Raw genomic sequence first — 26,686 nt, forward strand, 5'->3', positions numbered from 1 at the left:
GGTGGTTGTATGTAGACTCGGGCGCATGAAGCAGCGACGGGCATGTGATGGGCCAGCCAGCAGCTTACTGCGAAGCATGCGGTTAGCCCGCTTAGCATAGCCTCTGCTCTCCTTTCGGACGGACCTTTAGCCAAGAAACAACACCTCGCCGCCTCAACACCCGCAACTGTGGTCACATCCCAGCCCTCAGCATGCCTGCACCCGTGGCGCACCATTGCCCCCGACGAGTCCACGGTGTGCCCTGGACCTCGTCGATTGGGTCTTGCCGGCCATGCAGGTCAACATGTTGTGTTGGGGGACAGATTGCTCACACCCCAGGCCAGGCGGCGAAACGGATCAATGTTGCAAAACCCCCTGCACGCACCGCACCCACCGCAGGGCACCGCATGGGCGGAAGTGTGATTTGGCTTCGAGTATTGACCGCTACACAGTCGGTACTCTGATCTGACGTCTGGTAGGGTAATCAGGGCAGGCCAGAAAGAGCGCACCCCTGGTAGAGCGCGCTCAGCAACCGCACTTCCGTTGGCCGAGATTTAAACAGCCAGGCTGGTCCCATTTCCTCAAAAGCTTGCAACGAAACGGCGCGGCACCACGCCTCTGCTCCGCCCGCTCGCTGAACTTTTTTCTCGTGATCCATCTTCCCAGCTCATTTGCATATATCTACGCCCGCTCCCCAATTGTCCCGCCTCCTCCAAATTAACCCAGCAAGCCCAAAGCCACGCTCCCCTTGGCGCTTGCTCCCTCCCTCACGCGCGCTACCCTGCCTGCGCACAACCCACGTCAAACAAAACATATCCCCGACGATCGTCCTCGCCTCGCACCTCTCTCATGGCGCCGAATCTTTTTGTTGCAACGCAGACGCTCTTCACGCCTCGCAGATGGTTTAGCCACCGTAGCCGCAGACCAGAAAAATCCATTCGAGAATCAGAGCACTGGACGTCCCCCGTCCCCGGAATTTACGAGCACATTCCCGGTCGAGGGTGGTACCTCGTGCGACCCGACGAGCCAGACGGCTCGCGTGGCACCCGTCTGGAAAAACCGCGCCCGGTCAAATACTCGCGCGTCCTCCGCCGCTACCTCTTCGAAGCAGAGTACGAGCGCCGCAAACTGTCTGGCGAAATCAAGGACAAGCATGGCAAATGGCGCGAAGTGGGCTTCTTCCAGCTGGACGACGGCGTGGGCTGGGTGAATTGCTGGAACCACCACGGCGAATTCGTGGCCGGTCCCTACGAACGGTGGTGCATCGACGAGCGCACCGAGAAATTCAGACCCATGCTCAAGGGCGACGACCCAGCATGGCGCAACAGGAAGAGCACCAGAGACCGCGACGTGGAGAAGCATTTGCTCCTGCAGCAAGAACAACAGCAAGCACGGCGCAAATCCTCGCACGAGAGCTACGGCAGCAGCAGCCAGAAGTCGGCCGAGAGCGCCGCCAGCTCCAGCAATTCAGAAGACAAGTCGCGCATCTTCGAGTCGCCCCTTGACGGCCTCTCGCGGCCCGCCAGCACCCTCGACATGGTCATGTCCCCCATGACGTCGCGGCCCCCTAGCTCGAGTCGCCGCGATGTTGCCCGATCAGAGGGCGCCACGCGCGTCAACAGCCGCGCTCCCAGCATCTCCAACGGCGCCTGCACGTCGTGCGGAGCTCGGAAAGATTCACAGCAGGACGCCATTCCTGCTGTAGGAGGAGCAGCAGCAGCAACAGCACCTCCACCACCGCCAGCAGCAGGCGGCGGCAACGAATCCGGAGGCGCGTCGACGCCGCGCCAGCAGGCTGCCCACGGCAATCAGCGGGGCCTCGCTGCGGCCGTGACCAAGCGCTTGGAAGAGGACGAGGGCCAAGGGCAGCCCGTCAACTAAGACGAAAAGGCTTGGTGGCTGGGCCTTTTGGCAACGACGACGACGACGCGCGACGCGCGTGGCTGTGCCTCTTTTCCTTACTACCATTTCCTTTCTTGTTTTGCTTGCTCGCTCGCTCGCTTGGACTGGATCTCCGCAGCATCGGCATATTTGCTCCCTCGACTGTTCTTAGATCACACCCCATTGGGTCGCTCAGCAGGACTTGAGAGAAAGAAAGAAAGAAAGAAGGAGGAACTGGTCGGTTCACGCATCACGAGACTCATGTACGCTGGCAGGTTGGGGGATTGGGAATCGGTTGCTTGGTTGATTGTTCTGGGTCGTCTGGCAGCCACTTTGGTTGGTCTCATTTCTCGGTTTCTTACTTTTTTGGGGGGGTGGTGCCAATTGTCAATTATTTCCCGGGGGCCACGGGGGCCGGTTTTCTTTTTTTGTTTTCGCTTTGCTTTCCCTCGTTTTGCAGCGTTTAGGAAATTCGCTCGGTGCACCGGTGGGCAGGTGTTCGGTGCACACATACACACACTACAGATTGGGGGACACGGAGGGTGTCTGATTATGATTTTGCTTTTCCGTTCTACAAGAAAAGTTTGGCAACGTGGGCGGATGATTGGTTGTCTGTTTGTCCGTCTGTCTTCCAACTGTCTGTCAAGGCTGGCTATCGTCTGTAATTCGCTTCTTCCCATGTACCATACATAGACACTGTTCAAACACGCGTTGTTGGTTTTTTTTTTTTTTTTTTTTTTCTGCCTCTCAATCTCAAACCCTCTCTCGCGCTCCATAGCCAAATCTCAGATCAAATCCACCACATCTTCCCATCCTCACAACTCACAAAGAAGCGAGTCAGGTCTGATCAGATCAATTCGATTGCGGCTTTTCCAAGCCACTTGGTTCTTTCAGGCACAGCCCTATCGCCGAGCCTGACAATGACCTCACCGGTCCAGGCGAACTGTGATGTGTGGAGGGGCACTGCGCCCCCGGCATTGGCGCCAATGCAGCTCTTCAAAGCTTAATTGCACATCCGGCGACTCCCTGCCTGCCTGCTTCTCTGCCTCTCTAAACAGCTGGCCACAACTGCCGGTGCTGGTGCCTTGGTTGGTTGCGTGTGCCTCCTGGCGGGGTTGCTGCTCTCCGCTCGCTCGCTCTCGTGGTTTGCCATCTGTTGTGAGGACTGGGGTGTTTCCAATCGCTCCTGTAGCTGCTGCTTCGCCCTACTTACTCCCGATTTCGTCTATGTAGCCTAGCCTTCGCAGCACTCACTTGCCTGCCTTCCATGCTTGCTCAGCGCCTCCAAACAAACAAGCCAGCCAGCCTCAAGCAAACACCCCAACCCAAACCATACCAAGACGAAACGAGAAAGCGAAAAAGAGCCGGGCTGCTACAGACGACCCTGAAACACGTCCGCTACCCACATGTAGAGTACTCGTACCTATGTACGTACCCACGCCATCCATCCCACACAACCCCGGCATCGCCTTCACGCAACAAATCGAACCAACGAGAGAAAAAGTCGCGCGGCCCGCGCATCCTCACTGGCTACTGGGTACCTGACATACTCAAACCAAGCTCAGCCTCATCTCGCCGCATCCCGTCGCACTCCTTGTCTCTCTGACCCTTCCCTTCCCTCCACTTCCATTCCATGCCATTCGCTACCCGCCTTCAAACGGCGCGTGCGACAAGGCGCCGGGACAACGGTAGGTGGTGTTTGGTTTAGTTTGGGTTTGTTTAGCCTGGTGTGTTCTGGCCGGGGCCGAGACGCTGCCGCCGCCCGTTCGCTGAGATCTGCGGGATTAATTGAATGCCTTGCTGCTACATACACTTACTCGAGAGTAAATATGTAAGTGCCTTATTGCTTGCAGGCGGGCGCCTGAGCAAGGGTGGGAGCAATTAATATATGCAGGGCAAACTGTGAGTGAGGAGAGAGGGCGGTAGTTTGGTAGGGAAGGCGCGTGTTTCCGTGGGCGGGGGAGGGGAAAGGAGTGCCGTGATTGGGTGTGTCCCCGCCCGTTTACTGGTTTCAAATGCCGCTGGCCTGGAATGTTGAAGTCGCGGAGCCTTCGTCAGGGTAGGGCTGAGAATTTGGTTTGGTAATGCGGATGCTTTGTTTGTTTGGGGTTCGTCCCGGGAACTGCAGCCGGGGCGGTGCGGCGTGAGGCGGAGGTTCCGGTGAGGCGGAGAGGAAGCTGGGCGTTGGCGGGCGTTGGCGATGGAGGATGGATGTTGACGGTCAGGGGAGCTTGGTAAGATGGATCGACGGGGCGGGCTGCTTGGTAGGTCGGCCGGAATCTGGAGGTGTAGGTAGACCCGGAGCCAGGCATTGCTCAGGGAGACTTCATCAGGTCGTTCACAGCCTTTGCGGCGAAGCGCTTGCGCTGCTCTTCCGGCATACCGGCTGCCGTGTCTAGCCGCGACCCGGAGCGTGGTCAGTTCCGTAGTCTTGGAGGACGGAGAGATGGTGGAGAGGAAGAGGAAGATAGTGCAAAAGACCTACCCTTGATTCCCTGCAGCTTGCTCATCATGCGCTCCAACTCCTCCACCTCAGCCGCCTGGTCCGCATCATCGTCGTCGTCTCCATCGTCATCTGCACCGCCGCCAATGGCAGCCTTCATGCCCGCAAGCTCGAAGCCCATCTCGGCCTCCTCCGCCGCAAAGCTCGAGTGCCAGTCGCCCTCGTCGCCATCCTCATCGCCCAGCCCCAAATCCAACCCAGCGCCAACGTCATCGCCGTCCCAGTCGTTCGCCTCCAACGCCTCCCGCACTCTTTCCACTCCGACCTTCTCCCCAAACGCATTGCGCGTGCCCGGCCGATCCTGTGACCCGACGTCGACAAACTCGAACCCTTCCGCCGAGCACCATTCATCCCACTCGTCGGCCTCGCCCACGCGCCCCGTCTCCCCTCGACCCAGTCGCACTGCTAGGCTAACACCGTCCCACATGCCCAGCCCGTCTTGTCCGTCGACCGCTTCGCGAATCGCTCGCAGTGTGTCGCGCACCGCTTGCACGTCGTCTTGCGTCAGCGGGGCGCGGAACACGTAGATCCAGGCACCGAGCGCCGAGAGGACTTCGCCGGCCGCTGGGGAGAGGTAGTCGGTGCGCCACTCAGGTAGGGAGCGGATCTCGTCAATCCAGATGGGCACCGTGGCGTCGTAGTACGAGGTGGAAATGGAGAGGGCGTGCGAAAGGCCGGCGACGGACGAGTCGCTGTGAGGGGCAGGGGGCTCAGTGCCGGTCAAATCTGGGGTGTCTGTTAGCTTGCGCTTTCGGACCTGAATCATGAAGCTGCTGGCTGCGCAACACCGGTGATGCTGTCATTGGCAATCCGAGGCATCGTACCTTTGAGGAAGGAAAGTACATCTGAATCAGGCGCGCTGACGCAAATGATGCGCCGCGGGTTAGCAATCTGCATCGTCGGTGGTTTGCTCTGCATTGTGCGTTGTTGAATCGTGAACAGCAATGGTGTCGTGGGGAACGGAGACAAGCAACGGAGACAAGCCGCCTCCTAGCATTAGCGTTCCGCCGCTTGGCAGCGGAGCGGAATTGCGACCGGAAATTCATAGGGCTGACACGTGATCCAATAGCCGCAAAGAAGGAATTCATTTTGGCATTGTAATTGACCTGTTCCAACCTCATAGACGCGGTCATATCCTTCAGCCAACGTCGTCTCTTCGGCTCCTTTTCCTGTCTCGTGGTTCTGCGCTCGGATGCCTCCTTTTCGCCGCGGCCTCCTCATGGCGACTCGAAGTGCTTTCGATCGACTGTTGAATCGAATTGCCGATTTGATCCCAAATGATTGGACATGAACTTTTGTCCGCCGGTCTCTTGGATGCCCCACACTACTCTAGCCCATATTAACGGGGACCCCTCGCGCCACGAGCCCTGTTGACTGTTGCCCTACCACGGGCCAAACCAACACCACGGCCGCGGGTGCCTCTTGAGCGGAACATGGGAGCGTTTCTGAAAACAGTGTCAGCCGTGGGCTCCGAATCAACCTCTACTTCCAATGTTGCTGGCGCCATACCTCAGCATGTCGGGTACAACGAAGAAGCGGACGTGCGAGCCGCGAATGTAAACCTGGTCGAGATGGGAGACGCGGCCGTCGCGAGCGGTGACGGTGATATCCTTGAGCTGGACATTCATGTTGTCCTCGGCTGCAGAGAGCGCATATATCAGCAACGTCGAAGTTGTAAGCTTGGGCGAGAAGCAGGCGCACCTTCGAGCAGCTTGCCGCGGTAAACCTGACCAGAGGTGATTTCGAGCGTGACAACGTGGCCCTATGCACACACAATGGCATCGTCAGCGAGGCGGGTCCTTGAGCAGCGACTGTGAGCGCGCATACAAGAGAGAGGGAAGGCGGAGCGGGCGCGGGAGTTTTCGTACCATGGCCTCGTTGAGGAGCTTGATCGGGATGCCGATTGTGCTGGTCATCTTGCGAATGCGCTATTGGTCGGTGGGATGGGTGGAGGAGGGATATGCAGGCTTGACCGGCGCGGTCGACAGAACAAGATAGAGGTGGAGCGTGGTCGCGTCGGCGGGCGTGTTGGACGTGGGATGGGCGGACGTCAAGTCAACTTCGTGCGCGGCGACCAGCAACCAACCAAGCTCCGCCGCGCTAGCGTCGATCATGTCTTCTGGGCACCACCGCGCGCCTTCACGTCACTTCCGCCCACCAAGACATCAACCTCGCCCTGATGAGGGAATTCAACCTCTCGGGGACTCTCAATGTTCTCAGGCTGCTGAGAGACCCGGCGCTTTGCTTGCCCCATTACACATGCGCCACCTTCAACAATTTACCCATTCCGCTATCCAAGGCCTTCCCCGCCCAGAATGGAGAAAAGGATGCTGATATCAGAGCCGTGATTCTCGACAAGGACAATTGCTTTGCGACTCCGCATACGAATCACGTCTACCCCAAATACAAAGTACAAGCATTCCCTTCCGTCCTTCACCCCATTTTATGTCTGGCCTTCAAACTTTCCTTCTTTCGTTTGCTCAACTAAAAACCCTATCATTTATTTACTGTCCATGTTCTGATACCCTCCGCCAACTCCAGGACCACTTCGCCGCCCTGCGTGCCGCCTACCCCGGCTCCAAGCTGCTCATCGTCTCCAACACAGCCGGCACGCGCAGCTTCGACGCCGACGGAGCGCACGCAGCACAGCTCGAGCGCGACACGGGCGTCCAAGTCCTCGTGCACAACACCAAGGCAAGCGCAAGAAACCCAGCAAAACGCCGAGACTAACCTCCAAACAGAAGCCCGGCTGCGCGCCCGAAGTCCTCGCGCACCTGCTGTCAACGCCCGAATCAGGCGTCACGGCGCCTTCGCAGGTGGCCGTCGTCGGCGACAGGCTGTTCACCGACGTCATGACGGCCAACTTGATGGGTGCGAGGGCAGTCTGGATCCGTGATGGCGTTGTCGGGAGGGAGCGGGCTTCTCTGGTACGCGTCCCGTTGACTTTTCATGTTTGCTGGTTTGTTGTGGAAAGGCAGAGAAGAAACACTCGCTAATCAGTTGTTTGTTGATGCAGTTTGCGAAAGTTGAGCAGGGGTTGGCAGCTTTCTTGCTTCGCAGGGGCTGGCTGGCGCCGACGCCGGTGGAGGAAGTGAGGAAGTAGTGGGGTGCCTTGGGGGCTCGCCCGGATTCATGTCGACGGGAGCTCAAATCTATGCGTTCGCACCAGAGTCACGAAGAGTACATCGGTGGCCAGTCTGGATGTAAGATTAACAGAAGTTGTACTCATGGTCTACTCTATCATGAACGTTCTAAAAGGGAATGCGGAAAAGACGCCTCCATGCCAAATATTATGCCGGATAAACCCAATCTCATAAGAAAACCACTTCAGTACCGCCTCTTCGTTCTTCTTGCCTCAATTCTCTACCCCTTTGCCCAACACTCTTTTCCCTACCTCTACCACCACACCCCGCCCCTCCTCATCCTGCTTCTCCGCAAACATGGCCTCCTTGCCAACCACCGTTCCACTCGCATCCATGGCGCGACACAGATCCAACAACTCGCCGTCCACAGGCGAGCAGTAAACTAACAGGCCCAAGGCCGTCACCATGCCTAAGACAGCCTCCTTGCTGTCCTCCTCTGCAGCAATGGCCTCGAGCAGCGCGGCGACAATTTCCGTCTGATCAGACTCGGGCAAGGCGTCGGCGCTGTCCGTATCGAGCCGCGAGCGGTGCACAGCCGAGGCGATGTTGAAGGCGAGACTGGCAGCGGCGATGCGGACAGAGGTGTTGGAGTCGTCAAGGAGCGACGAGGACAAGAGGTGAGTGAGGAGGCTGGTGAAGGTGGTGTTGGACAAAAGGTGAGTGCGGGTCAAGGGAGTCGTGAATAGGTTACAGGCTAGCTGCAGCGTGACGAGGCGCAGGCTGTATGGGCAATCCTTGAGGTCGTTGACGTGTGAGATGAGCTTGATGAGCGTCTCTGCGTTGTTCTCTTCAGCGAAGAACCCAGACAGCCGGGGGTCGGTAAGCGCGATGCGGAGGAGGTCGTAGGCCGCGAAGAGCGATTCGGGAGGAATCGCCGCTGTGGCCTCGCGGAGAAATGAGCAGAAATCGGGCAGAGCCGGTAGAGGTGCGTCTCGTGAGCCGGAGCTCTCTCGCGTTTTGATAAAGGCGGTGATCATGACGACTATGGGATGTTTGCCATGCTCGCCCATCTTGGGAACTAGTTTCTCTAGCGGGGGAACTTTGTCGTAAATAACAGGTCGCATGCTGGAGCCCAGGAGCTTTGGCAGATCCAGGCGTGTGTGCGGGTGGGCAATATTGGCTTGCTGTAGTAACAGTCGCACGTTTCCTCGCAGTCGCGTTTCGTCAGCTCCAGACCATTGATCGTCCTTCATGCCCTTGAGGAAAGTGATGATGGTCGGCGTTAAGCGAACATTGTGTTTTGCATGAATGTCAGGGGCCTGATTCTTGTCGACTCGGATGAAGATGCCCTTTGATCCGGCTTCTTCTGCCATCTCAGAAAAGGCGGGAGAGATCGACTTGCAAGGTCCGCACGTGGAAGAAGTGAAAAAGATGACTGCGCATGAATCCTTGGCTTTTTCCAACAGCTTCTCGAACTCTTTGAGCGAGGTTACATCGTGGATGACAGCTTCGACTGCAGCGCCGTTGGACGCCTTTTCAGCTGGAGCTTGAGACTGGGACTGTGGTCCGGGGATATTCTGCGGCGGCACAGGTGCCTGGGTAACTGAACGCATAGCTGCGTCGATTTGCGGTTTGAGCATCTGGCCGAAGGGAGTCTGCAATACTTGCTCCGGGAGAGAGGTAATTTTGTCCGGAATTCCCTTGCCGACGAGAAACATGGCGAAATCGTTGGAGCTAAGTGGTCAGGGATACTGGGCAGTTTGAAAGATGGCCAAAAACTTACAAGTTGTTGCAGTTGTGAGCAAAGAGGTCATAGGTTTCGGGAGTGTAGATCTTCTTTAACGACTCGAGATACTCCGAAATGTCGCCCATCTCAAGCTGGGTCTTGCCCAGCGGAATGATCTCTTCTGGGGCGCCATGGTGGGTTGTTCCAGGATAACAAGTTTGGACTCCTGCGGGGAATTAGCAGGCTGCCGTTTGGAACGGTGCGGGCCACTTTACCTGCGCCGTAAAAGTACTCGATGCCGCCAAAGACGATGGAGGTGTGATAGACGGCTTCGATGTGAATCCCGAGAAACTGGCGCGAAAGCTGCACATCACGGTCAGCGTAGTTGGCAAGGGGCCAGCGGGCAACGTACTTGTCGAGCGAGACCCTACAGCACGCATTAGCATTCGGGCTGTCAAATTTGATGGGGGTTGTTTACCTTGGACAGGTCGTAGACGTAGAGTTCAACGTCCATGATCCATACGCGAGCAACGAAAGACGGCTGGACGGCGCGTCGCGGCGCTCAGCGAGTTGTTAAGGATGGCATGGATGACGTCGAGAAGGTTCCACTTGTTTTGCGACCATCTGACCAGATCTGGACCTTTTTGGGGCTCTGCGGCTAAGGTACGAAGGCCGGCCCTGGTCGCTCCCCTGGCCCTGGGCCTAAACAAGCAGAGTTTAAGGGGGGCATCGACGTTGAGCGCTGAAGTCTGGGACTGCTCTGTTCTGCAAGGCACGGGGAGAAGACCTTGACCTCCCTCGACCCCACGACTTGACTTGACTCGACTTGCTGTCCTGACGCGACGCCGCCCATTACGATCGCTCAACCGCTGCATAGCGCGCCACCAACCGGTCCGGGCAGCAACACCACATGTCCAGTAGCGTCGACGTCCAACGGCGTCAGAACAACTTTTGGTCCAACTTCTCCTTCTTCAACACCGGCCCTCGCCGTCGCACCTCTCTCTCCTTGCCTCTCAAGACCAACAGCACCTTTGACCCCTTTGAAAAGGCCGACCGCCACTCTGTCCGCCCCTCGGCTTCGTCTTCCAACGCCTCGTCCTTGATGAACGACTTCAAGTCTGGCCCCGGCAGTACGATGAATCAGGGCCAGCGCACCCGCTACCTCAAGGCGGGCGGCATAATTGCCTTTGTCCTCATCGTCTTCTTCTTCCTCTCGCCCTCTCAGCAACCCACGGTTGGTAAGTATCTGTCCTCAAATCCTCGCCGCAGGAGGCCTACCTTCTAATTGATTGGCAGAACAAGGCAAATTCCCCGGTGGCGACGTAGCATCAGATCCTTCTGTCGCGACGACACAATGCACACGCTCATACTCGGCCGACAAGCCTCTGATTCAATATGCCCTCATGATTGATGCTGGCAGCACCGGTTCCCGCATCCACGTCTACCGCTTCAACAACTGCGGCCCCACGCCCGAATTGGAGGATGAGATATTCGAGCAGACGGCCAAGAAGCCCGGTGGTTCTGGACTGAGTTCTTACAAGGGCGATGCCGAGGGTGCGGCAAAGAGCTTGGATCCGCTCATGGAGGTTGCGGTCAAGAACGTTCCCGAGAAGCTGCAAGGCTGCACTCCCATCGCCGTTAAGGCGACGGCTGGTCTACGCAAGCTGGGCCCCGAGATGAGCGACAGGATTCTCGCCGCCGTGCGCGAACGCCTCGAGACACAATATCCCTTCCCGGTCTTGGCTGCTGACAAGGGTGGCGTCGAGGTCATGGACGGCACCGACGAGGGTGTTTACGCCTGGATTACTACCAACTACCTCTTGGGCAAGATTGGAGGCCCCGACAAGACCCCAACCGCCGCGGTATTTGATCTCGGTGGCGGCTCCACCCAGATTGTTTTTGAGCCTACCTTCAAAGAGGCCAAGGACGGTGGCATGCCCGAGAAGCTGGCCGATGGAGACCACAAGTACGAGCTAAGCTTCGGTGGGCGCGACTTTACCCTCTACCAGCACTCCTACCTGGGTTACGGTCTGATGGCTGCGCGCGAAAACTTGCACAAGCTCGTCTTTGACGGCGCGTATGCCGAACACAAAAAGGCATACCCCGACTCAACCTCTACTGCTTGGCTGAAGAAGCCCATTACCAACCCTTGCTTGATCCCTGGAATGTCCCGCGAAGTCGAGATCCAACTCGGCGAGTCGCACCCCCTGAGTCCCTCGGTCAAGGTCAACATGACGGGTCCAACAGACGGCTCCCCAGCACAATGCCGCGCGCTCGCCGAGGAGACGCTCAAGAAGGACGAGACTTGCAAGCTGGCGCCATGCGCATTCAACGGAGTCCACCAGCCAAGCCTCGAAAAGACGTTTGCGCGCGAGGACGCGTACCTATTTTCATACTTTTACGACCGTACCAAGCCCTTGGGCATGCCAACCAGCTTTACGATAGGCGAGCTCAAGGACCTGACGGCACGCGTGTGCAACGGACCGGACGCCTGGGACGTTTTCAAGGGCGTCGAGGGCGCAATGGAGGAGCTGAACGACCGCGCTGAGACGTGCTTGGACTTGAGCTTCATGCTCGCGTTGCTGCACACGGGCTACGAGATGCCTATTGAGCGCGAAGTCAAGATCGCAAAGAAGATTCGCAACCGCGAGCTGGGATGGTGTTTGGGAGCCAGGTAAGCACCGAATCACGTTGCCCCCCGTCACCTCCATGCGTTTTGTTGCTGACCCTTTTCGTCCAGTCTTCCCCTCTTGAGCAAGGACTCGGGCTGGCAGTGCAAGATCAAGGAGGTCACCAAGTAGAAAAAAGACGACTGCCACAGAACCAACGTCGACGAACCTTTCTTCCTACTTTTTCTCTGTCCCTCTTTCTTCTCTTCTTCCCTTTTTCCAATGTAAGAATATTATAGACTCGGTCTGGTTGGGGCGGGCGGCTGGGTGGGTGGCAGGCCAGGCAGGCAGGCAACCAGCCCTTGCAGGCATCAGGCGCTAAAAGAGGACGGATCTTTTTCTTGTTTGGCCACAACACCTTTTCTTGGGCGAGTGGAAGCATCAGCATTTATCCATCTTACCTATTTACCACGCCATCGTCTCATCACCATCATCATCATCTTGATCATCTAAAATAAACACCGCCATCTCGTCTTTTCCTTCCTTCGCCACTTTGTCCGATCGTACTCGTCGCCGGAACGTGAGAGTAGCAGCAGCAGCAGCAGCAGCAGTAATGATATTATCGAGGTACCTAGATCCAGAAGACGACGACGCATGCTGTTTCTTTCTGAGCTGTATACGGTGCCGTGTGCTGTAGCAAAGTCGCCCTGCCCCGCCGTCTTTGGTTTATTTCCTAACTCCAACCTCCCGCCCCTTACTGTACTGATATATTCACAAAAGTAGACACCTAGATCAAACGTCCAGTGTTGCTGCTGCTACCGCTGCACAAGTTCCAGTAACTTACCTAGTACCGCCGAAGCAAGCCCGCCCGCCTGCTCTTCCGGTCCCTCTTCGTGCTGCCCTGGTCGGCTCCTGACGTCAGGCACGCAATACCTACTTACCTGGCTACTTTCGTAATCCGACTCAGGAGCGCGGCCACACATGGCAAGCTGCCTGGTCGTACGAATCGACAATATTCGCCCCGATAAGGTATCGATGGACGGACGGGCTCACGTGCCATGCTGTCGGTGCCACGGTAGCTTATCTACTCTCATCACCCCTTGCAGCGGCGAAATCTTTTTGTTGGTCGCGCATATATATTGACACTCCGGGCTTACCCGCTGCGTGCGTGTCACGTATCCTTGTTCTCGTCTTGTCCATCCGGCCGTCTCCAGTCGTTTGTCTGTCTGTCCATGATCTATCTATTTGTCCATCCGTGTATCCGTCGACTCATCTCGACTCATCTCATCTCGTCACGTCGCCGCCGCTCGTCGTCTACTTAGCCGCCGCTTCCCCCCGCCGTCACGCACCGATCGATGTAGACGCGAGCTTGATCACTGGCTGACCGACGACGCTCGCTCGCGCGCTATCCCTCCATGTGATGGACTGATGATACTACTGTCTCAAGAGAGAAGGGACAGACAGACAGCGTGATGGGCAGTGGTATAGCCGGATGGCTATCTCCCGCATGAGGGTGGGTTAGCCAGGCAGGCAGGCACCCACCCACAAGCACACATAGAGGAGTAAGTGGATTCCATAGTACGGTAGACGGTAAGTAAAGCACGATCCGACCCATGGCCCCATCCCATCCCATCCCATCCCATCCCACCCTCTTCCATTTCTCCCGTTTCTCCTTTCTCAGCAGCAGCACCAACAGCAGCAGCAGCGAAGCACTCGTCGTAGTGATGTTTTCTCACTACCCGGTGATATGATGATCCAAAACCTTTGAACCATCCACAGAATCTGAACGACGAGGGCTGCCTTGCTGTTGCTGCCGCCACCATCAATCACTCCTTAAGAGCAATAAACACCCTGACCAGACCAAGATAGGAGGAGGTTGATGAGGCTAGGAGGCTGGCTAATGCATTTGCGTGTGTTCTAGGTATGGTAGAAAACGATGAGGCGGTACTTGTGAGACGGACATCAGTCAGTGGGAAGAGGAGGCCGGTTGCTGCGTCATTGCATGCGTAGAGCTGGATCATGACGGGCTGAACAGAGTGGCTTTGGTATGAGATGATGCGGCTGATTAACTAGTAGATGCATAAGATGCGTACATACCAAGTAAGTACTATGGATATATACATGACATATTTATTCAAATACTGCGGTATCCGCCTCCCCTCATCATCTTCTCTCTTTAACTCCTTTCCTCGCCAGGGCTCATGCCTTGAACTTCCGCCATCAACGCGCAGTGCGCATGCCAACACATGCTTCTTCTTATCTTCTCTTTTCATCTCTCATCTCCCATCGCTCGTTTGACCCTAGCCCCGACCTTGCGCCCAAGCAGAAAACAGAAAACGAGAAGCATCAGTAGGGAATAGGGAATAGGTAGGACAACAGTATCCAAAAGAAAACGAGAGAGCGAGCTGAAAGGACTGAGTGGCTGGTTTGACCAACCCGACGCATGACCGACCGACTGAAGATGCCAAACTGTTTCCTACCATTGACGCAGAGCAAAAGAGCAAACAATCGAGAGAGGAAGGAAGAGAGGAAGAGAGGAAATGCGCCAGAGACAAGCGGAATCCTGCAGGCGCGATGCTACCCAAAACAATCAACCAACCGTCCAAACATCCAAACATCAGGGCGAGCTGCGCCCAAGAGCAAAGACACTAGCTGTACTTTTGAGTGTGCGAGTGCGACGTCATCGACCTTCTCTTTTGACGAAAAGATACCGCGCTTCTTTCTTCTTTGGCATCCTCTTCTTGCGTTTTGATGCTTCACATCTCACTCGTCTCAGCGCAACGTATCGTTCCGCTTAACGCTGCCAAACCGACGGCTCAACACATCGTGAATATCCAGGCTGACACGGGGAATGCGGACGCCGACCTCTCCCGCACTGGCGCCACTGGCAGCGCTGGAGGCGCCCGGAGCCCGGCCTTCCTCGAGTGCAGTCGCCACCTCTGTCTCTGTTGTGGCCGCGGCTTTGCCGCCGCCGCCGCTGGCCACGTTGACAGCGCTCGTGGAGCCGTCGCCGTCCAGCGCGTCTGGCCGGTTGCGCAGCATCTCGCGCACCTCGACTTCGCGCTTGGCTTGCTCGGCGGCGTCGCGTTCGTGGTGCGCGCCCAGGAGCCCGGTGACTTCGGCGCCAGAGCGCGGCGTGGTGCCGGCAGCAGCAAACGATGGGCGACCGGCATCAGTAGCGTCGCCGCGGTCCCAGCCTTGTTGGAGCTCAAGCGCAGCCGCCTGATCAAAACGCTTGCGCACAGCGGGATCCTTTTCGAGTTCCTGAAAGGCGTCGACGTCGGTGGTCCAAAAGGCGGCACGGAGCGTGGCGACGCCGATTTCGAAGACGACGACGGTCGTGACGATCATGATGAGCGACAGCCACCACAGCGCGTTGCGGCCGAAGCGGTCGTTGTCGAAAAAGGAGCCGCGAACGTCGTAGATACCGTTCTTTTGGTAGGTTGCCGACAGAATGATATTCCAGAGGAACCAGCCGCCCACTGAGCAAATGAAGCTGAAGGCGGCCGTGACCGTCTTGGTGTGCATCTCCAAGCCTTGTAGCTTGAAGCTGATCAGGATGACGGCTGCTGTGAAGGTCAGATCGCCCATGGCGAAGAGCGATTGGTCTTCAGTGAAGAGAGCTTGTCCGTAGAGTCCGAGCATGCAGAAAAAGATGACCATGGCTTCTGAAGACGCCATAAACATCCAGCCTAGGTAGATTTTGAAGTTGAAACCGCCATTCCGCTGGCCTTTGGTGTAGAGTTCTGGGACAGCAAGGAGAGTACTGGGTTTCAAATCTTGCTCAAAGATGCCGAGGACGATGACTGGCAATGAGGTGAAGAGCTACAGAGTCAGATGAGGATATTTGCCAGTGATGGTGGACAACAGCTTACCGTGTTGAACATGCTGAGACTCCAGCTCTCGTACAAGCTGGTTCCCGTGTACCCGACCCACCGCTGGTAGAGAGCCTGCGTGAGATAGAACACAAACTCTTTCCAGAAAGTCGACACAGTGTACTTGCAAACCCTATTGTAGTTCCAGCGTCCGTGCACCAGCAGCAGCTTGGTCAGGAACCGGAATTGCGCCATCGAGTAGTCACTGACTCTGGCCGCCTGCAAGCCCTCTTTACCAGTGATTCCAATGCCGACATGGGCTTCTTGGATCATGGCAATGTCGTTGGCGCCGTCGCCGATGGCCAAAGTGACTGATTTGACGCGTTTGCGCACCATGTTGACGAGACCCGCCTTTTGGCTGGGTGAGGCGCGACAACAGACCACAGAGTCAGCCATAACGACAAGGTCGAAGAATAACGCGTGGAGTCCCGCGTCGCTCTCAATCATAGCCAAGGTCTGTCCATCGACCACAACGACTGAATGCGCGACGCGGCCCTCACTAATGTCGACAATGGCTCCAGCGATACTCTGCTCCACATTGCCTGCTTCGAAATCGAGAATAGTGGTGGCAGAGTAGTCTTTGATGAGCCGGCAAGAGTGTCCAATATTGATGGCAGTCTCTCGCTTGTCGCCAGTCAGCATCCACATCTTGATGTTTGCACGACGGAGCTTTTCAATGGCCTGAGGGACGCCCTTTTGCAGCTTGTCTTCGATGGCGGTCGCGCCAGCAAGTTCGAGATCTTGCTCTATCATCTCGCCAGCTCGCTCAATCATGTTCTGGCGGTCCACAAGACTTGTCGTAGCGTCGTGATATATCTTTTTCCAGCTCTGATATTCGTTGTCATCGAGGAAGCGATATCCATAGAGCAAGGTCCTCAGACCCTCGGTTGCAAAGTCGTTAATGTGCTGGAAGCAGCGCTCAATCACGGCCGATTCGTCCACGACGAGTGATTCTTCGACGAGATCCTCTTCTTCCTCCAGTTGCATGGAGCTCCGCGCTTCTGACACTGCTATCGACTGCCGTCCAAATTGAGCAGATGGGCGTGGCGAGTAGTAGATGCTGCTGTCTTCAGCCGAACTGACTTCAATATCTCTTTCGCGGTTGTCGAGCCAGTTGTTCAGTTCATCACGCACCGGCTGTAGCCTCGTACTTTGTGTGCTCGGACGACCGAGACCACCGATGCTCGCACGGCCGATTGAGAAACTGGGTCTATTCAAGCTCTTTCTCTCGAGTTGCTCACTCTTTCGGGCGATGGCGGCTTGGGCCTCCATGCTCTTGCGCTTGTTTGCTCGACGCTCAATCTCAATGACCTTTTGATTGGCAAGGTTGGCCATTTTGAGACGCTGCATGACGATAGAATCGGCACCTTTGCAGAGAATACAGACGCGTCCGTCAGGAAAGCGGACGACAATAGACATGCGCTTGCGCTTGGATGAGAACTCAATCACATCCAGGACTTCGTAAATCTCTTCCACGGGCTCATTCTCGGTACCGGGAGTGCTTTTGAGAGTAATGGTGCCAACATCGCGATCGATGACCATGTATCCCAACTCTTGAGCAGCTCTGACCAGCGCAAGCTCATCGGGCGACGAAGCCTGAAAGTCGACGGATCCATCCTCTTGCGTCTCTGGCAGACAGGTGTGGCAAAGAGCAAGAGAAAGTAGAAACATGCGCGCCTTCTTGGCAAATACGGTGTACGGCTTCTTCTGGATATAACGAATCATGTCTCCAGTCGCAAGCTCGGTTTGAGGCTTATATGGGCGTGCACTTGAGCTCCATCCGACGTCACCGCTGGGTCGAGGTGCCAAGTCGACTGCCGCCTCGCCCTCGGCATCACCAGGCGCCTCGGAGTCACGTCGAAGGGCTTGACGAACTGACGCCAGACTTTTTCGAATTGGCTTCTTGCCCTTGCTCTTCTTCCGAGTCGGACGCTTGCTGATGGCAACCTCTTCCTCAATGTCCTTGTTGTGCAGCCATGCCGTACCAGCGACGCTCATCTTGCGAAACTTCATTGTGTTGTCTGTGAGCGTGCCCGTCTTATCGGAGAAGATGTAGCTGACTTGGCCGAGTTCCTCGTTAATGGTAGAAGTCCGAGGCTCGAAGGGGGTGTTGCTCTCCTTGTGATACATGTCGATGTCGTTCAGAAGCCACATTTGGAAGGCCTTTACAATTTCCAAACTGACGTACAGAGACAACGGAATCATGGTGTTGAACATGATGATGAAGGAGGCAAGAATGGGGAAGAAGGCAACGCCAGCATCCGTCAAATAGAATGCCTCAGCCTCATTGTCTGCGGACCAAATCTGGTAGGCAACCGTGTTGAAGATGGCCAAGGCAATGACGAAAATGACAATGATGATGACGATCTTGTTGACGAAAGCTTGTAGCGCAGGAGCCTTGATACGAGGGTTCTTGTTTGCGTTCATCCGAATCTTGCAGTCTTCGCCGGTATAGATGACCATGCCGAGAGCCTCTTCGGTGTTTCGCAGGATGCTTCCACGATAAATGATTTCAGCATTCGTCAAGGGCGCAGTCTCCTCGTTGTAAGTTACGCGTCCTTCAAAATTGTACAGGTCCAAGTTTGGGTCCTCGACTACGAAGTGAGCCCTGCAAGCAGCGATATCCTCGTCGGAATGGCATCCTTTGGCTATCAATGGCGTCGTCTGTTTACTCTTCAGGTTCGTCTCGCCATCCAATGCCATCGTCTCGACGTATGCAATGCCGTTGGGTCCCGTGGAATGCAAAAGAACCAGATCCGAAGGCGCAGTGTCGTTGCGCTTGAGCTTGACGACATTGCCGACTTTGAGGTCCTTCCATTTCGTCGTCGCCCAGTGGATGGGACCCAAGACGCGTGAAGCCGATTCATCTTTCATCTCTTCTTCCCCATTCTCAGTATTGACAGTAGGTTGGTAAGCATGCAGCACCAACGCGTCACGGTTGTTTTCGGCTTTGTCGAGTCGATATCTTCTCAAATCATCATATCCTTCTTTTGCAATCGAAATACTAACAAAGAAAAGCAGCGGAACAATGGTGGTATATGTTCCAGTGGTGCTGAGACCGGGTATCATTTGTAAAATAGAAACGCAAAGAAAGTAAAAGTTGGCGAGCTTGGAGAATTGAGCAAAAAGTTGGCGCGGTAAGAAATTCCACGCATTGTAGCGACTTGACCGGATCGTGTTGGGCACGTAGGGCTTTCCCGTACGTTCGTCTGTCAGCGACTTTTTCCGGCTCGCGTCGAGGTCAATGTGCCGGCCGTCCTTGCTTGGCGGAATCTCCTGAATTCGAAGTATGATTTTCCGCGCTCTTTCAAACTGGTCCTCGATGTGCTTGACGAAGGTGCGCCGTTTCCCTCTTGCTGCTACCCAAGACTCGTAATGTGGAAGAGCGGAAATACCTCGCAGCGAGCTCTGCTTTTCGGAATTTTTGGTGACCAGAGACTCCCTCTGCGATGATGCCTCCGCCACGGGCTCGACAAAGACACTTGCGCTGTCGCGCGACTTTTTCTCCGCCTCAGATGATTCTGGCGACTGAATACCAGTGGACGATCCTGCAGCATCTTGGAGTTCAATTACGCCTCCTGTCGGAGATGATACCGAGGGCACATTTGAGGTTTCGTAGTTGCGGCGGAAGAGGGAACTGCGTAGTGAGTAGCCCCTAGCTCGGGTACCAGGGGAAGTTGGCGACAGAGTTGTTCGAGCAGTCCGGAGCGAGCTCGCCGGTGGTGAGGTTACAGCCTCGGGGCTAGAGCCTGGGGGCGAAGATGCGAGGTTGGCAGATGTTGTGTCCACGGTGAGATTTGGTGCCGCTCGCGCGTGGTTTGTCGCGTGATCATCTTCGGCCTGACCGGATTGCGAGTGCACAGATGATGTCGAATCTTTTCCACCATGGTGTGGGGCGTTCCTTCTGTCTAGGTCTGCCGAGAATCTAACTCTTTGGGCATGTGGACGTTGCGAAGAAGCATTTCTTTGGACGCCGGGGCGATCGGTGCTTTGGCGTTGCGAGGCATTGGGTGCGAGCTCTTGAAGCGGTACCGTTGACGAGTGTTCATTTGCGGTGTCTCTGGGACCATGGTCGACGGGAGAATCCTGGCCCACGTTGTCTCGGGTAGCTTCTTGGTCAAGTTCAGATGAAAGCCGGCGAGGTGGTCCATCTGAGCCAGGCCGACCCGGAGAACCTGGAGCGGGACTGCCGGCCATGACGGTTGTGGATCTAGGGATCCGGCAGCGAATTCATAGAGGAGGAGGGCGTGCGGCTGGGAGAGGGTCAGGTCGGTAGAGCGAATGACGTCGGCTGGCGGAGGGCAGAGTACAGGTAGGTAAGGATCGAGCAACTCTCGCTTGTCAACGACAGACTGTCGAGAGTGAAGAAGAGGGAGGAGAGGGCAGTCGAAGTCGTAGGTGACGTCGCGTAAAGATTGAGGCGCAGCGCAGGTCTGGAATGGGGAGCAAGGACAGAAAGCGGCTTACAAGCTTGGGTTTCCCTTGTCGACGACTCGCCCTCGGTGCCACCGTCTCATGCAGGCAATCCCTCCGCCCTCGTATGCGCCCCGCTGACGTACTCAACTGTCCTTGGCCTCCCTCTGACCAGGTTGCAGCGCAGCTGAGTAGTGTCGACAGCCGTTTCTTTGTTTAAACTCTCTGCACCGCCCGTGGTCCTCTCACACGCCTGTCTCATGGCTTCGAGTCCTGAGACTGGCCTTCATCTCAACCCATGGAGGGCCTTGCCGAGCCGCCGAGCCGTGGCTGCCATCGGATACCGATATGCGACTCAAAACCTAACCCAACTGCAGAAACCCAAAACCCAGCCTCTCTCCCAGCGGCCAGGCTCGCGCGCATCCCCTGCCGTGCGTTGGAAACACCCGGCCTGCAATCAGTCCTCAGCCTTGTGGAAATTGGTCCTGTCCTCTGCTGCACATCATCGCCGCTGCTTTTGACTGCTTGACTCTTTTCATGTGTCTCCGAGAGCTAATCCATTATGTGCCTTGCCGCCTACGCTAACTACAGACCAGCACAGCGCATGTTTGGTACAGCGAGATTGCTGCCGCCTGTCTCGTCGCAAAAGAGGAAGAATAACGAAAGAGAGACCAATTCCTACACTTGAAGTTTTAGTGTCGAGACCGTCCAACGCAAAGCAGACCCGCCAAACGCCCAATACTTGTAAAATCCGCCAACTTTGTTCCAAAAACACGAATGAGTCGTCGGCCATGTCATTAGGTCTTTGATGCAACAAACTGATAGGTCCCCTGCGCCTTGCCATATGCTAGTTAAATGGGTATGTGACTGTGACGGAGACTGTAAAGAAAATACTCGGTCCTTATTGCTGCGCTGCGACGCACCAGTGCCGGTGGTATACCCACGCACTCTTCTGGCACTCCTTGCTGCAGTACTTGGTGCGGCGGCACCGGCGGCACTTAGCAAATTGCCTCGTGTACTCCTCCCACTTGCCACACTGGTAGTAGGCACACTGCCGAATCCCCCCACGCGAGTCGTCCTTGCGGCAGAGGTTCCGCATCACCACGCCGGCCCAGTATTGCATGTCTTGAGAGTGGTGCCGCACCGTAAACTTCTCGACCAACGGGAAGATGTTGAAGTCGTCGGGGAGGAGGTATTCCTCCTCACACTCGTCCTCATCTCCCACCGGCACAGCCTTGCCTGGCTCGGCATCCAAAAGATCCAGTTCCTTGCCAATCTTGAGCCTCGGCACCAGGTGCGACTTTTGGAAGTATGACCGCAGGTTGCAGTATTTGGAAACGTAGGCGAGGAGTTGCAGTGACATCAAGACGTCCTCGTCCCGGGGCATCGCAGCAAGAACACCAGCGGTGGCGTTGCGGTCCTGGGCGGAGCGAGAGTACCAAGGGGCCTGCATGCCAGTCGGTGGTGTAACATTGGCGACGTTGATAGTAGGTTGTACAGGTGAAAAGCCCAAGGGACCCGCCGCGGGTGTTGCTACTGGGTTAATAATACTGCCATCAATGGCCGATCGATGAGTGATGTTAAAGGTCTCCGCCTCAGTGCCTTCGGAAGGAGGAGCCGTCAGTCCAACAGGGGTTGCGCCAGCGTTGAGCATTTCCTCGTTGTCGACAATGTCTTGCATGTTGATTTCGTTTTGAATACCGACGATGGGCTCGCTCGCGGATCCTGCGGCAGCGTTGTCCTCGGAGGCGATTTCTTCGGCTTGGGCGTCGTTGTCGGAATCACCCGAGGTCGATAGTTGGTGCCGAATCGACGGTCTTCTCCGAGCCCTCGAGGCCATGGCCTGGGAGCGTGATGATTCAGCTTGGACGTGGACAACGGCATTGGGTGTGGTGGGTGATTCGGGCTGTGAAGTCATTTCACGCTGCAACGCCGGGAGCATGGAGGGGAGACGGTCGGCATCTCTTACAGGTCGGATGGCAAAGTTGTCTTGAGTATCGATCGAGGAACCAGCTGGGGGGAGAGGCTGCGAGGTTTGTTGCCGACTGGCGCTGGACCGGGGGGCGAGTCCATGGTTTCGCGAGTCGCTGCGATGGGGAGGAGGAAGCGGGCGGGCAAAGGTTGGTCGTTCTGGCGGCGAACTGAGAGAAAACGGTGCAGCCGGAGCGGGTTCAATAAGCTGCGTCTCCATCCGGGGTTGAGGGAACGGAAGGGCTTGGGGTATCTCGATGGGAGGGGGAGCATGACGTCGGGACCTGTCTGACCTAAGCCCAGGACCAAGAGGATCACCGGCCCTCCCATATTGTCTCCCAGATATGCCGAATCGAGGGTTGCTTCGTTTGTACTCGGCCTCTGCCCTCTCTCGACACTTGTCAATGACACGGATGTAGTTGTCCAGGACCGTGGCAATGACTGGCACCATGTCGGCTTCCACGACTCGCGTCCTGACGGCTTCGGAGCCTCGGATGCCAATGTTGACGACGCACTGGAAGGCCAGATTCCACTTCCAGATGTCCATCATGTCCTTGCTCCTTCCCTCCTTCAGGATGCATACGAGCCGCTCGACGCCGCCATCGACGGTCAAAATGTCACGAATCCGGGCGGACGAGGTCGTCAGGTAGGCCAAATGGTTGAGAGAGTTGATGAGGGGGAGAGTCGAGGTGCAGTCGAGAGCCCGGCGGTCATAGAGGGCAGTGGTGATGCCCACGGAGGCCTTGTTCGAGTTGGGGATGCTGAAGTTGACCTCACGCATGATGGAGGAGGGTTGGCGGAGCAGACAGGTCGATGCAGGCGTGTGGTTGAGGGGAAACCACGGGAATCCGGTACCAAAACCGGGGTGAAAGAGCTGGGCCAACAATTAGTAGCGGAACGCGGTGGCGAGAGCAACAGGTGCACACACCCACTAACGCCAGCAATGCAGGAGAACAAAGGTGACGGGTCCAAGCAAACACAGCGCGTGAGATGTTCCAATCGTGTTTGAGTGTCGAGTCGACGGCGCCACAGTCGAGGGCGTCGGGTCCGAGCGGGCGATCAGAAAGGGGTCGAAGGCGACATGCGAAGCGGACGGGGCGGTCGAGCGAGGATGGAGAGGGCCGTTTGGGACGACGGGTTGATGCTCAGCGGGCTCTGGTGATGGTGTTTGCTCTCCTGAGGGGGTCCGCGACGGGCAGGTGGGCGCACGAGCCGTGGCGATGGGCTGGTGATCGACTGCTGTCGAGGGTGGTGGAGAGGCGGACGGAGAGTCGAGGGCAGGGCGTGAGATGGAGCAGGCGAGCGGGGTGGAGTGGGTGGAGCGTAGGAGATGCAGCGTCGGTGTAGTCGTGTGATGCTGGAGAACGGTCGAGCGAGGTAGGATGGGGAGGGTTGGTGAGGAGGAGGCTTGCGTCGGCAGCCGCCCGAAGTCGATAATTGCCAATTCATGCAGCGGCTTGGCGAGATTAATAAGGACCCGCCTTGGCCAGCCAAATCTTTTAGGCTCAGCGCTGCTCTGTGTCCTCCACTCTCAGCTGTTGGTGCGCCTGAGATGCGCTGTGTCTTTGCACCTCTTCGTCCTCCATCTGTCAGGGTCGTTCGACAGCTGGTTGTGGCGAACCGTGGTGCGGTGCAGAGCAGAGACACGACCTGACGGAACCCCCGCCCCGTGCCTCGACAATCTCAGTTAGCCTTGGACCCCTTTACCACTCCTCCATTTAACACTTCATCGTCTTACCGCCAGTGCATCTCGTGTTATTTCTTCTTCTCGTGCTTTTCTTGTCATGCGTCCCGTACCCAATCTGTCCTTGAAGATCAACCGACTTGCGCTGTTGCGGCACGGCAGCTTCTCCACATTTCTATCCGCGACACTTTGACTGGCCACTCTCTCGAAACATAAATCAACTCCCACCTGCTACCGTTCCCTGGAAGTTGATCGCACCGATCCTTGGTTACCATGGCAGACCCTACCGTGCGCGATTTTGGAGACCCTGGCCGCCCTTCAGTCCCGTACGACGTCGAGGCTCAGGACGCACCGCCCTCCAGGTCTCCTCGAGGCCGTGGCAGAGCGCGCAGGGGAAGCGCCGTGTCCAGCATCTCGACGGGAACTGATCGCAACAACAGGCGTTCAGCCGATACGCTATTCAGACGCCCCACGCGTTCCAACACGGTGACGCACTATCATTCGCCCACGCGGCCTGTATGGGAATCCGAGCCAGGAGCTGAGCCAGGTGTCGATTATACGGCCGCAGACACTGACGCCCGCCACAACGACCTGCGCGCCGACGTGGCCATCACCGTTGTCGATTTTTCAGCCGAAAAGATGGAGCAGCACAAACTGGAAAATGACTCCCTCGCCGAATTCCTGGACCGCCCCAAGCAGGAATGGGTCACCTGCCGCTGGATCAACGTTAACGGCTTGAGTTGGGACGTGATCAAGATTCTGAGTAAGCAGTATGGACTGCATCGGCTTGCTGTCGAGGACTTGATGAACACCAGGGGCAGAACAAAGGCCGATTGGTATTCTGACCACGCATTTTGTAAGTTCCGTCCGTTTTCTTTGCTCGCGCTGGGAAAGGAAGAGATCCGCGGCGTTTCAAGTCCACATGTCTTTGGCGCTCCGTTGGACTCTGCAGTGTGTTGTATTTGGCGAGTGTTTGGTGTACGTCTCGGACTGTCATGTCACGATAAGCTCCGGCTGCCAATGTATACTTATGCGCAGGCCCACTTGTGTGTGCCTACAACTGGCCCATTGAGTGATACTAACATTGCCAAGTTCTCTTGACTCTCCAGAAACTCGTGCAGCTCTCCAACCATTCCGACAGCTCATCGAGCGATTCCGATTCAGATGATGACGAGTATCGCAACAAGCAAGATAAAAAGTGGTTTGGACGTCTTCTGAAGCGCCGGCAAAAGATCAAGAGTCACGCTGTCAACGGCCATGATCCGGACAAAGAATCTCGCTACAAACTGGAGCGTATGGATTCCAGTCTTCCTCCTGCGTCATTGGCAAAATCCAAGCCCAAAAAGTTTCGTACGCTGCAGCGCTACCGAGGCGGGCCCAACGTGGAGAGGACAGAGTACATGGAGAGGCACTCGGCCCTCTCGCGAAAAGATCTCGCCGTCAGTGTCGAGCAGGTTTCCATGTTCCTCACGAGCGAAAACACGGTCATTTGCTTCTTCGAACACTCGGCCGAGGATGTCGAGAAGCCCATCCTTACTCGTCTCGAGACGCCCGACACCATCCTGAGGCGCAGCGCGGATTCGAGCATGATGGTGCAAGCATTGATTGACGCCATCATCGACCTGGCGATTCCAGTCACTGCGGCCTACGAAGACGTCATCAGCGACCTGGAACTCGACGTCTTGACCGAGCCGAGCGTTGGCCACTCCAAAGCGCTCTACATTATGACTACAGAGCTCTCGGTTCTGAAACATCGCATTCAGCCCATCATAGGATTAATCAATGCGTTGCGTGACCACAAGGTGGAACCCAGTACGTCCCTCTGGAGCCTCAAGAACGGATGGTAGCTAACTCCCCATGTACTCCAGCTCGCCATGCTGGACTCGAGAGCAGGCCGTCGCGGCTATCAGCGTCCAACGTGACCGTCAGCCCGCTCACGCACACGTACCTGGGCGACACGGAGGACCACTGCATCATGATCACGCAGAGCGTCGACGCCATGTGCAAGGCGGCCGACGACATGATCTCGCTCATCTTCAACATCATGTCGACGTACCAAAACGAGTCGATGAAGCAGCTGACGGCCGTCACCATCTTCTTCCTGCCGCTCACCTTCCTGACGGGCTACTTTGGCCAGAACTTTGAGCACTTTTGGGCCATCACCAACAGCGACCGCTTCTTCTGGTACATTGCCATTCCCGTCATGGTCGTCACCATTTGCGGTCTGATGTGAGTGTCTCCCTACATGTACCTAGTCTTCGTCTCGTCGGCTAATTTGGCCTTCGCAGGCGCGGCATGATCCTCCGCTGGTTCCAGCGCGCCTTCCAGCGCCGCCAGATCTCGCAGTCGCGTAAGAAGCGAGGCGTATCGCGGTCGCGGGACAGGAAAGCCAGGGGCCGAGCCATCAAGCGCCGCGACACGGTGTGGCGCGAGCCATCCTTCAACCCGGATTTCACGCGCTGATCTGATCCGATCTGATCCCATCAAGACAAAAACCGTAAACCGCCGCCACCACCATTTTCCGCCGCCCGCGTGTTTGGTTCTTTTGGTTCGTTGCTCATGTACCCTACAAGCTCTTGTTGGTGTTTATCTGCTTGCTTGCTTGCGTGTGTGTTGCGTAGCCGAGATACCCCCCTGCCCTGCCCCTGATTTCTCTGGCGTCGGTGTTGTTGTTGTTGTTGGTTGAAGGCGCTGTTTTTGTCACATATGCGATGCGGACGGATGGAGTCGTTGGATAGTCAGCCTGGCGCGCGAGGTGTACAGTACGTAGCACTGGCAGTGCGCAAAATAATCTGGAAGCCATGTGCTCGTGTTGGTAAAACGCGCCCCCTGATTGGCTATGTGTGTGTCGCAGACTGTTGGTAGGAGTAGTGGGTGGTTGGCGCATCGCACGATCGGCCTGCGCTGGACGGCGTGGGACCCGACACTTGTTCGGCGACCACGTGGCGGAAACGTTGACGAT

General features: G+C 56.5%; 10 protein-coding genes across 10 annotated transcripts; 4 read left to right on the top strand and 6 right to left on the bottom strand.

The window, feature by feature from the left end:
- Positions 1-828: 828 nt before the first annotated feature.
- On the top strand, positions 829-1,329 carry J3D65DRAFT_529327 (uncharacterized protein; the record flags this gene model as incomplete). Its single annotated transcript, XM_066796658.1, has 1 exon — positions 829-1,329. A coding segment is annotated over one exon (501 nt), but the record flags the coding sequence as incomplete, so codon positions are not given.
- A 618-nt stretch (positions 1,330-1,947) lies between these two features.
- J3D65DRAFT_139124 (uncharacterized protein) lies at positions 1,948-2,882 on the bottom strand. The gene has a single exon (XM_066793971.1). The coding sequence runs from the start codon at positions 2,634-2,636 to the stop codon at positions 2,034-2,036; it is 603 nt and encodes a 200-aa protein (XP_066650918.1). The 5' UTR covers positions 2,637-2,882; the 3' UTR covers positions 1,948-2,033.
- A 1,061-nt stretch (positions 2,883-3,943) lies between these two features.
- J3D65DRAFT_639757 (uncharacterized protein) lies at positions 3,944-5,501 on the bottom strand. Its single transcript, XM_066801745.1, has one exon. The coding sequence runs from the start codon at positions 5,127-5,129 to the stop codon at positions 4,278-4,280; it is 852 nt and encodes a 283-aa protein (XP_066650919.1). The 5' UTR covers positions 5,130-5,501; the 3' UTR covers positions 3,944-4,277.
- Positions 5,441-6,402, bottom strand: J3D65DRAFT_639760 (LSM domain-containing protein). Its single transcript, XM_066801746.1, has 4 exons — positions 6,232-6,402; positions 6,065-6,125; positions 5,873-6,002; positions 5,441-5,808 (listed from the first exon to the last, which is right to left on the bottom strand). Exons 1-4 carry the CDS (start codon positions 6,277-6,279, stop codon positions 5,703-5,705), a joined length of 345 nt encoding a protein of 114 aa, XP_066650920.1. The 5' UTR covers positions 6,280-6,402; the 3' UTR covers positions 5,441-5,702.
- Positions 6,403-6,463: 61 nt separating this feature from the next.
- On the top strand, positions 6,464-7,681 carry J3D65DRAFT_639764 (mitochondrial PGP phosphatase). The gene is made up of 4 exons (XM_066801747.1): positions 6,464-6,773; positions 6,905-7,057; positions 7,105-7,290; positions 7,380-7,681. The coding sequence occupies exons 1-4, from the start codon at positions 6,543-6,545 to the stop codon at positions 7,464-7,466; spliced, it is 657 nt and encodes a 218-aa protein (XP_066650921.1). The 5' UTR covers positions 6,464-6,542; the 3' UTR covers positions 7,467-7,681.
- On the bottom strand, positions 7,554-9,972 carry J3D65DRAFT_639765 (putative thioredoxin). Its single transcript, XM_066801748.1, has 5 exons — positions 9,651-9,972; positions 9,585-9,599; positions 9,448-9,535; positions 9,230-9,398; positions 7,554-9,180 (listed from the first exon to the last, which is right to left on the bottom strand). Exons 1-5 carry the CDS (start codon positions 9,684-9,686, stop codon positions 7,719-7,721), a joined length of 1,770 nt encoding a protein of 589 aa, XP_066650922.1. The 5' UTR covers positions 9,687-9,972; the 3' UTR covers positions 7,554-7,718.
- Positions 9,714-12,364, top strand: J3D65DRAFT_639772 (nucleoside phosphatase family-domain-containing protein). The gene is made up of 3 exons (XM_066801749.1): positions 9,714-10,410; positions 10,469-11,846; positions 11,913-12,364. The coding sequence occupies exons 1-3, from the start codon at positions 10,083-10,085 to the stop codon at positions 11,971-11,973; spliced, it is 1,767 nt and encodes a 588-aa protein (XP_066650923.1). The 5' UTR covers positions 9,714-10,082; the 3' UTR covers positions 11,974-12,364.
- A 2,189-nt stretch (positions 12,365-14,553) lies between these two features.
- Positions 14,554-19,853, bottom strand: J3D65DRAFT_560599 (phospholipid-translocating P-type ATPase; the record flags this gene model as incomplete). The annotated part of the gene is made up of 3 exons (XM_066797475.1): positions 14,554-14,897; positions 14,949-15,606; positions 15,657-19,853. 3 exons carry the CDS (start codon positions 19,851-19,853, stop codon positions 14,554-14,556), a joined length of 5,199 nt encoding a protein of 1,732 aa, XP_066650924.1.
- A 931-nt stretch (positions 19,854-20,784) lies between these two features.
- Positions 20,785-23,148, bottom strand: J3D65DRAFT_139467 (uncharacterized protein). Its single transcript, XM_066793975.1, has 2 exons — positions 22,969-23,148; positions 20,785-22,914 (listed from the first exon to the last, which is right to left on the bottom strand). The coding sequence occupies exon 2, from the start codon at positions 22,819-22,821 to the stop codon at positions 20,971-20,973; it is 1,851 nt and encodes a 616-aa protein (XP_066650925.1). The 5' UTR covers positions 22,822-22,914; positions 22,969-23,148; the 3' UTR covers positions 20,785-20,970.
- A 595-nt stretch (positions 23,149-23,743) lies between these two features.
- On the top strand, positions 23,744-26,306 carry J3D65DRAFT_139247 (uncharacterized protein). Its single transcript, XM_066793972.1, has 4 exons — positions 23,744-24,580; positions 24,817-25,536; positions 25,593-25,953; positions 26,013-26,306. Exons 1-4 carry the CDS (start codon positions 23,998-24,000, stop codon positions 26,185-26,187), a joined length of 1,839 nt encoding a protein of 612 aa, XP_066650926.1. The 5' UTR covers positions 23,744-23,997; the 3' UTR covers positions 26,188-26,306.
- Positions 26,307-26,686: the final 380 nt, after the last annotated feature.

This window comes from Phyllosticta citribraziliensis (genome assembly GCF_038025025.1).
Source record: "Phyllosticta citribraziliensis strain CPC 17464 chromosome Unknown J3D65scaffold_13, whole genome shotgun sequence".
NCBI classification, from domain to species: domain Eukaryota; kingdom Fungi; phylum Ascomycota; class Dothideomycetes; order Botryosphaeriales; family Phyllostictaceae; genus Phyllosticta; species Phyllosticta citribraziliensis.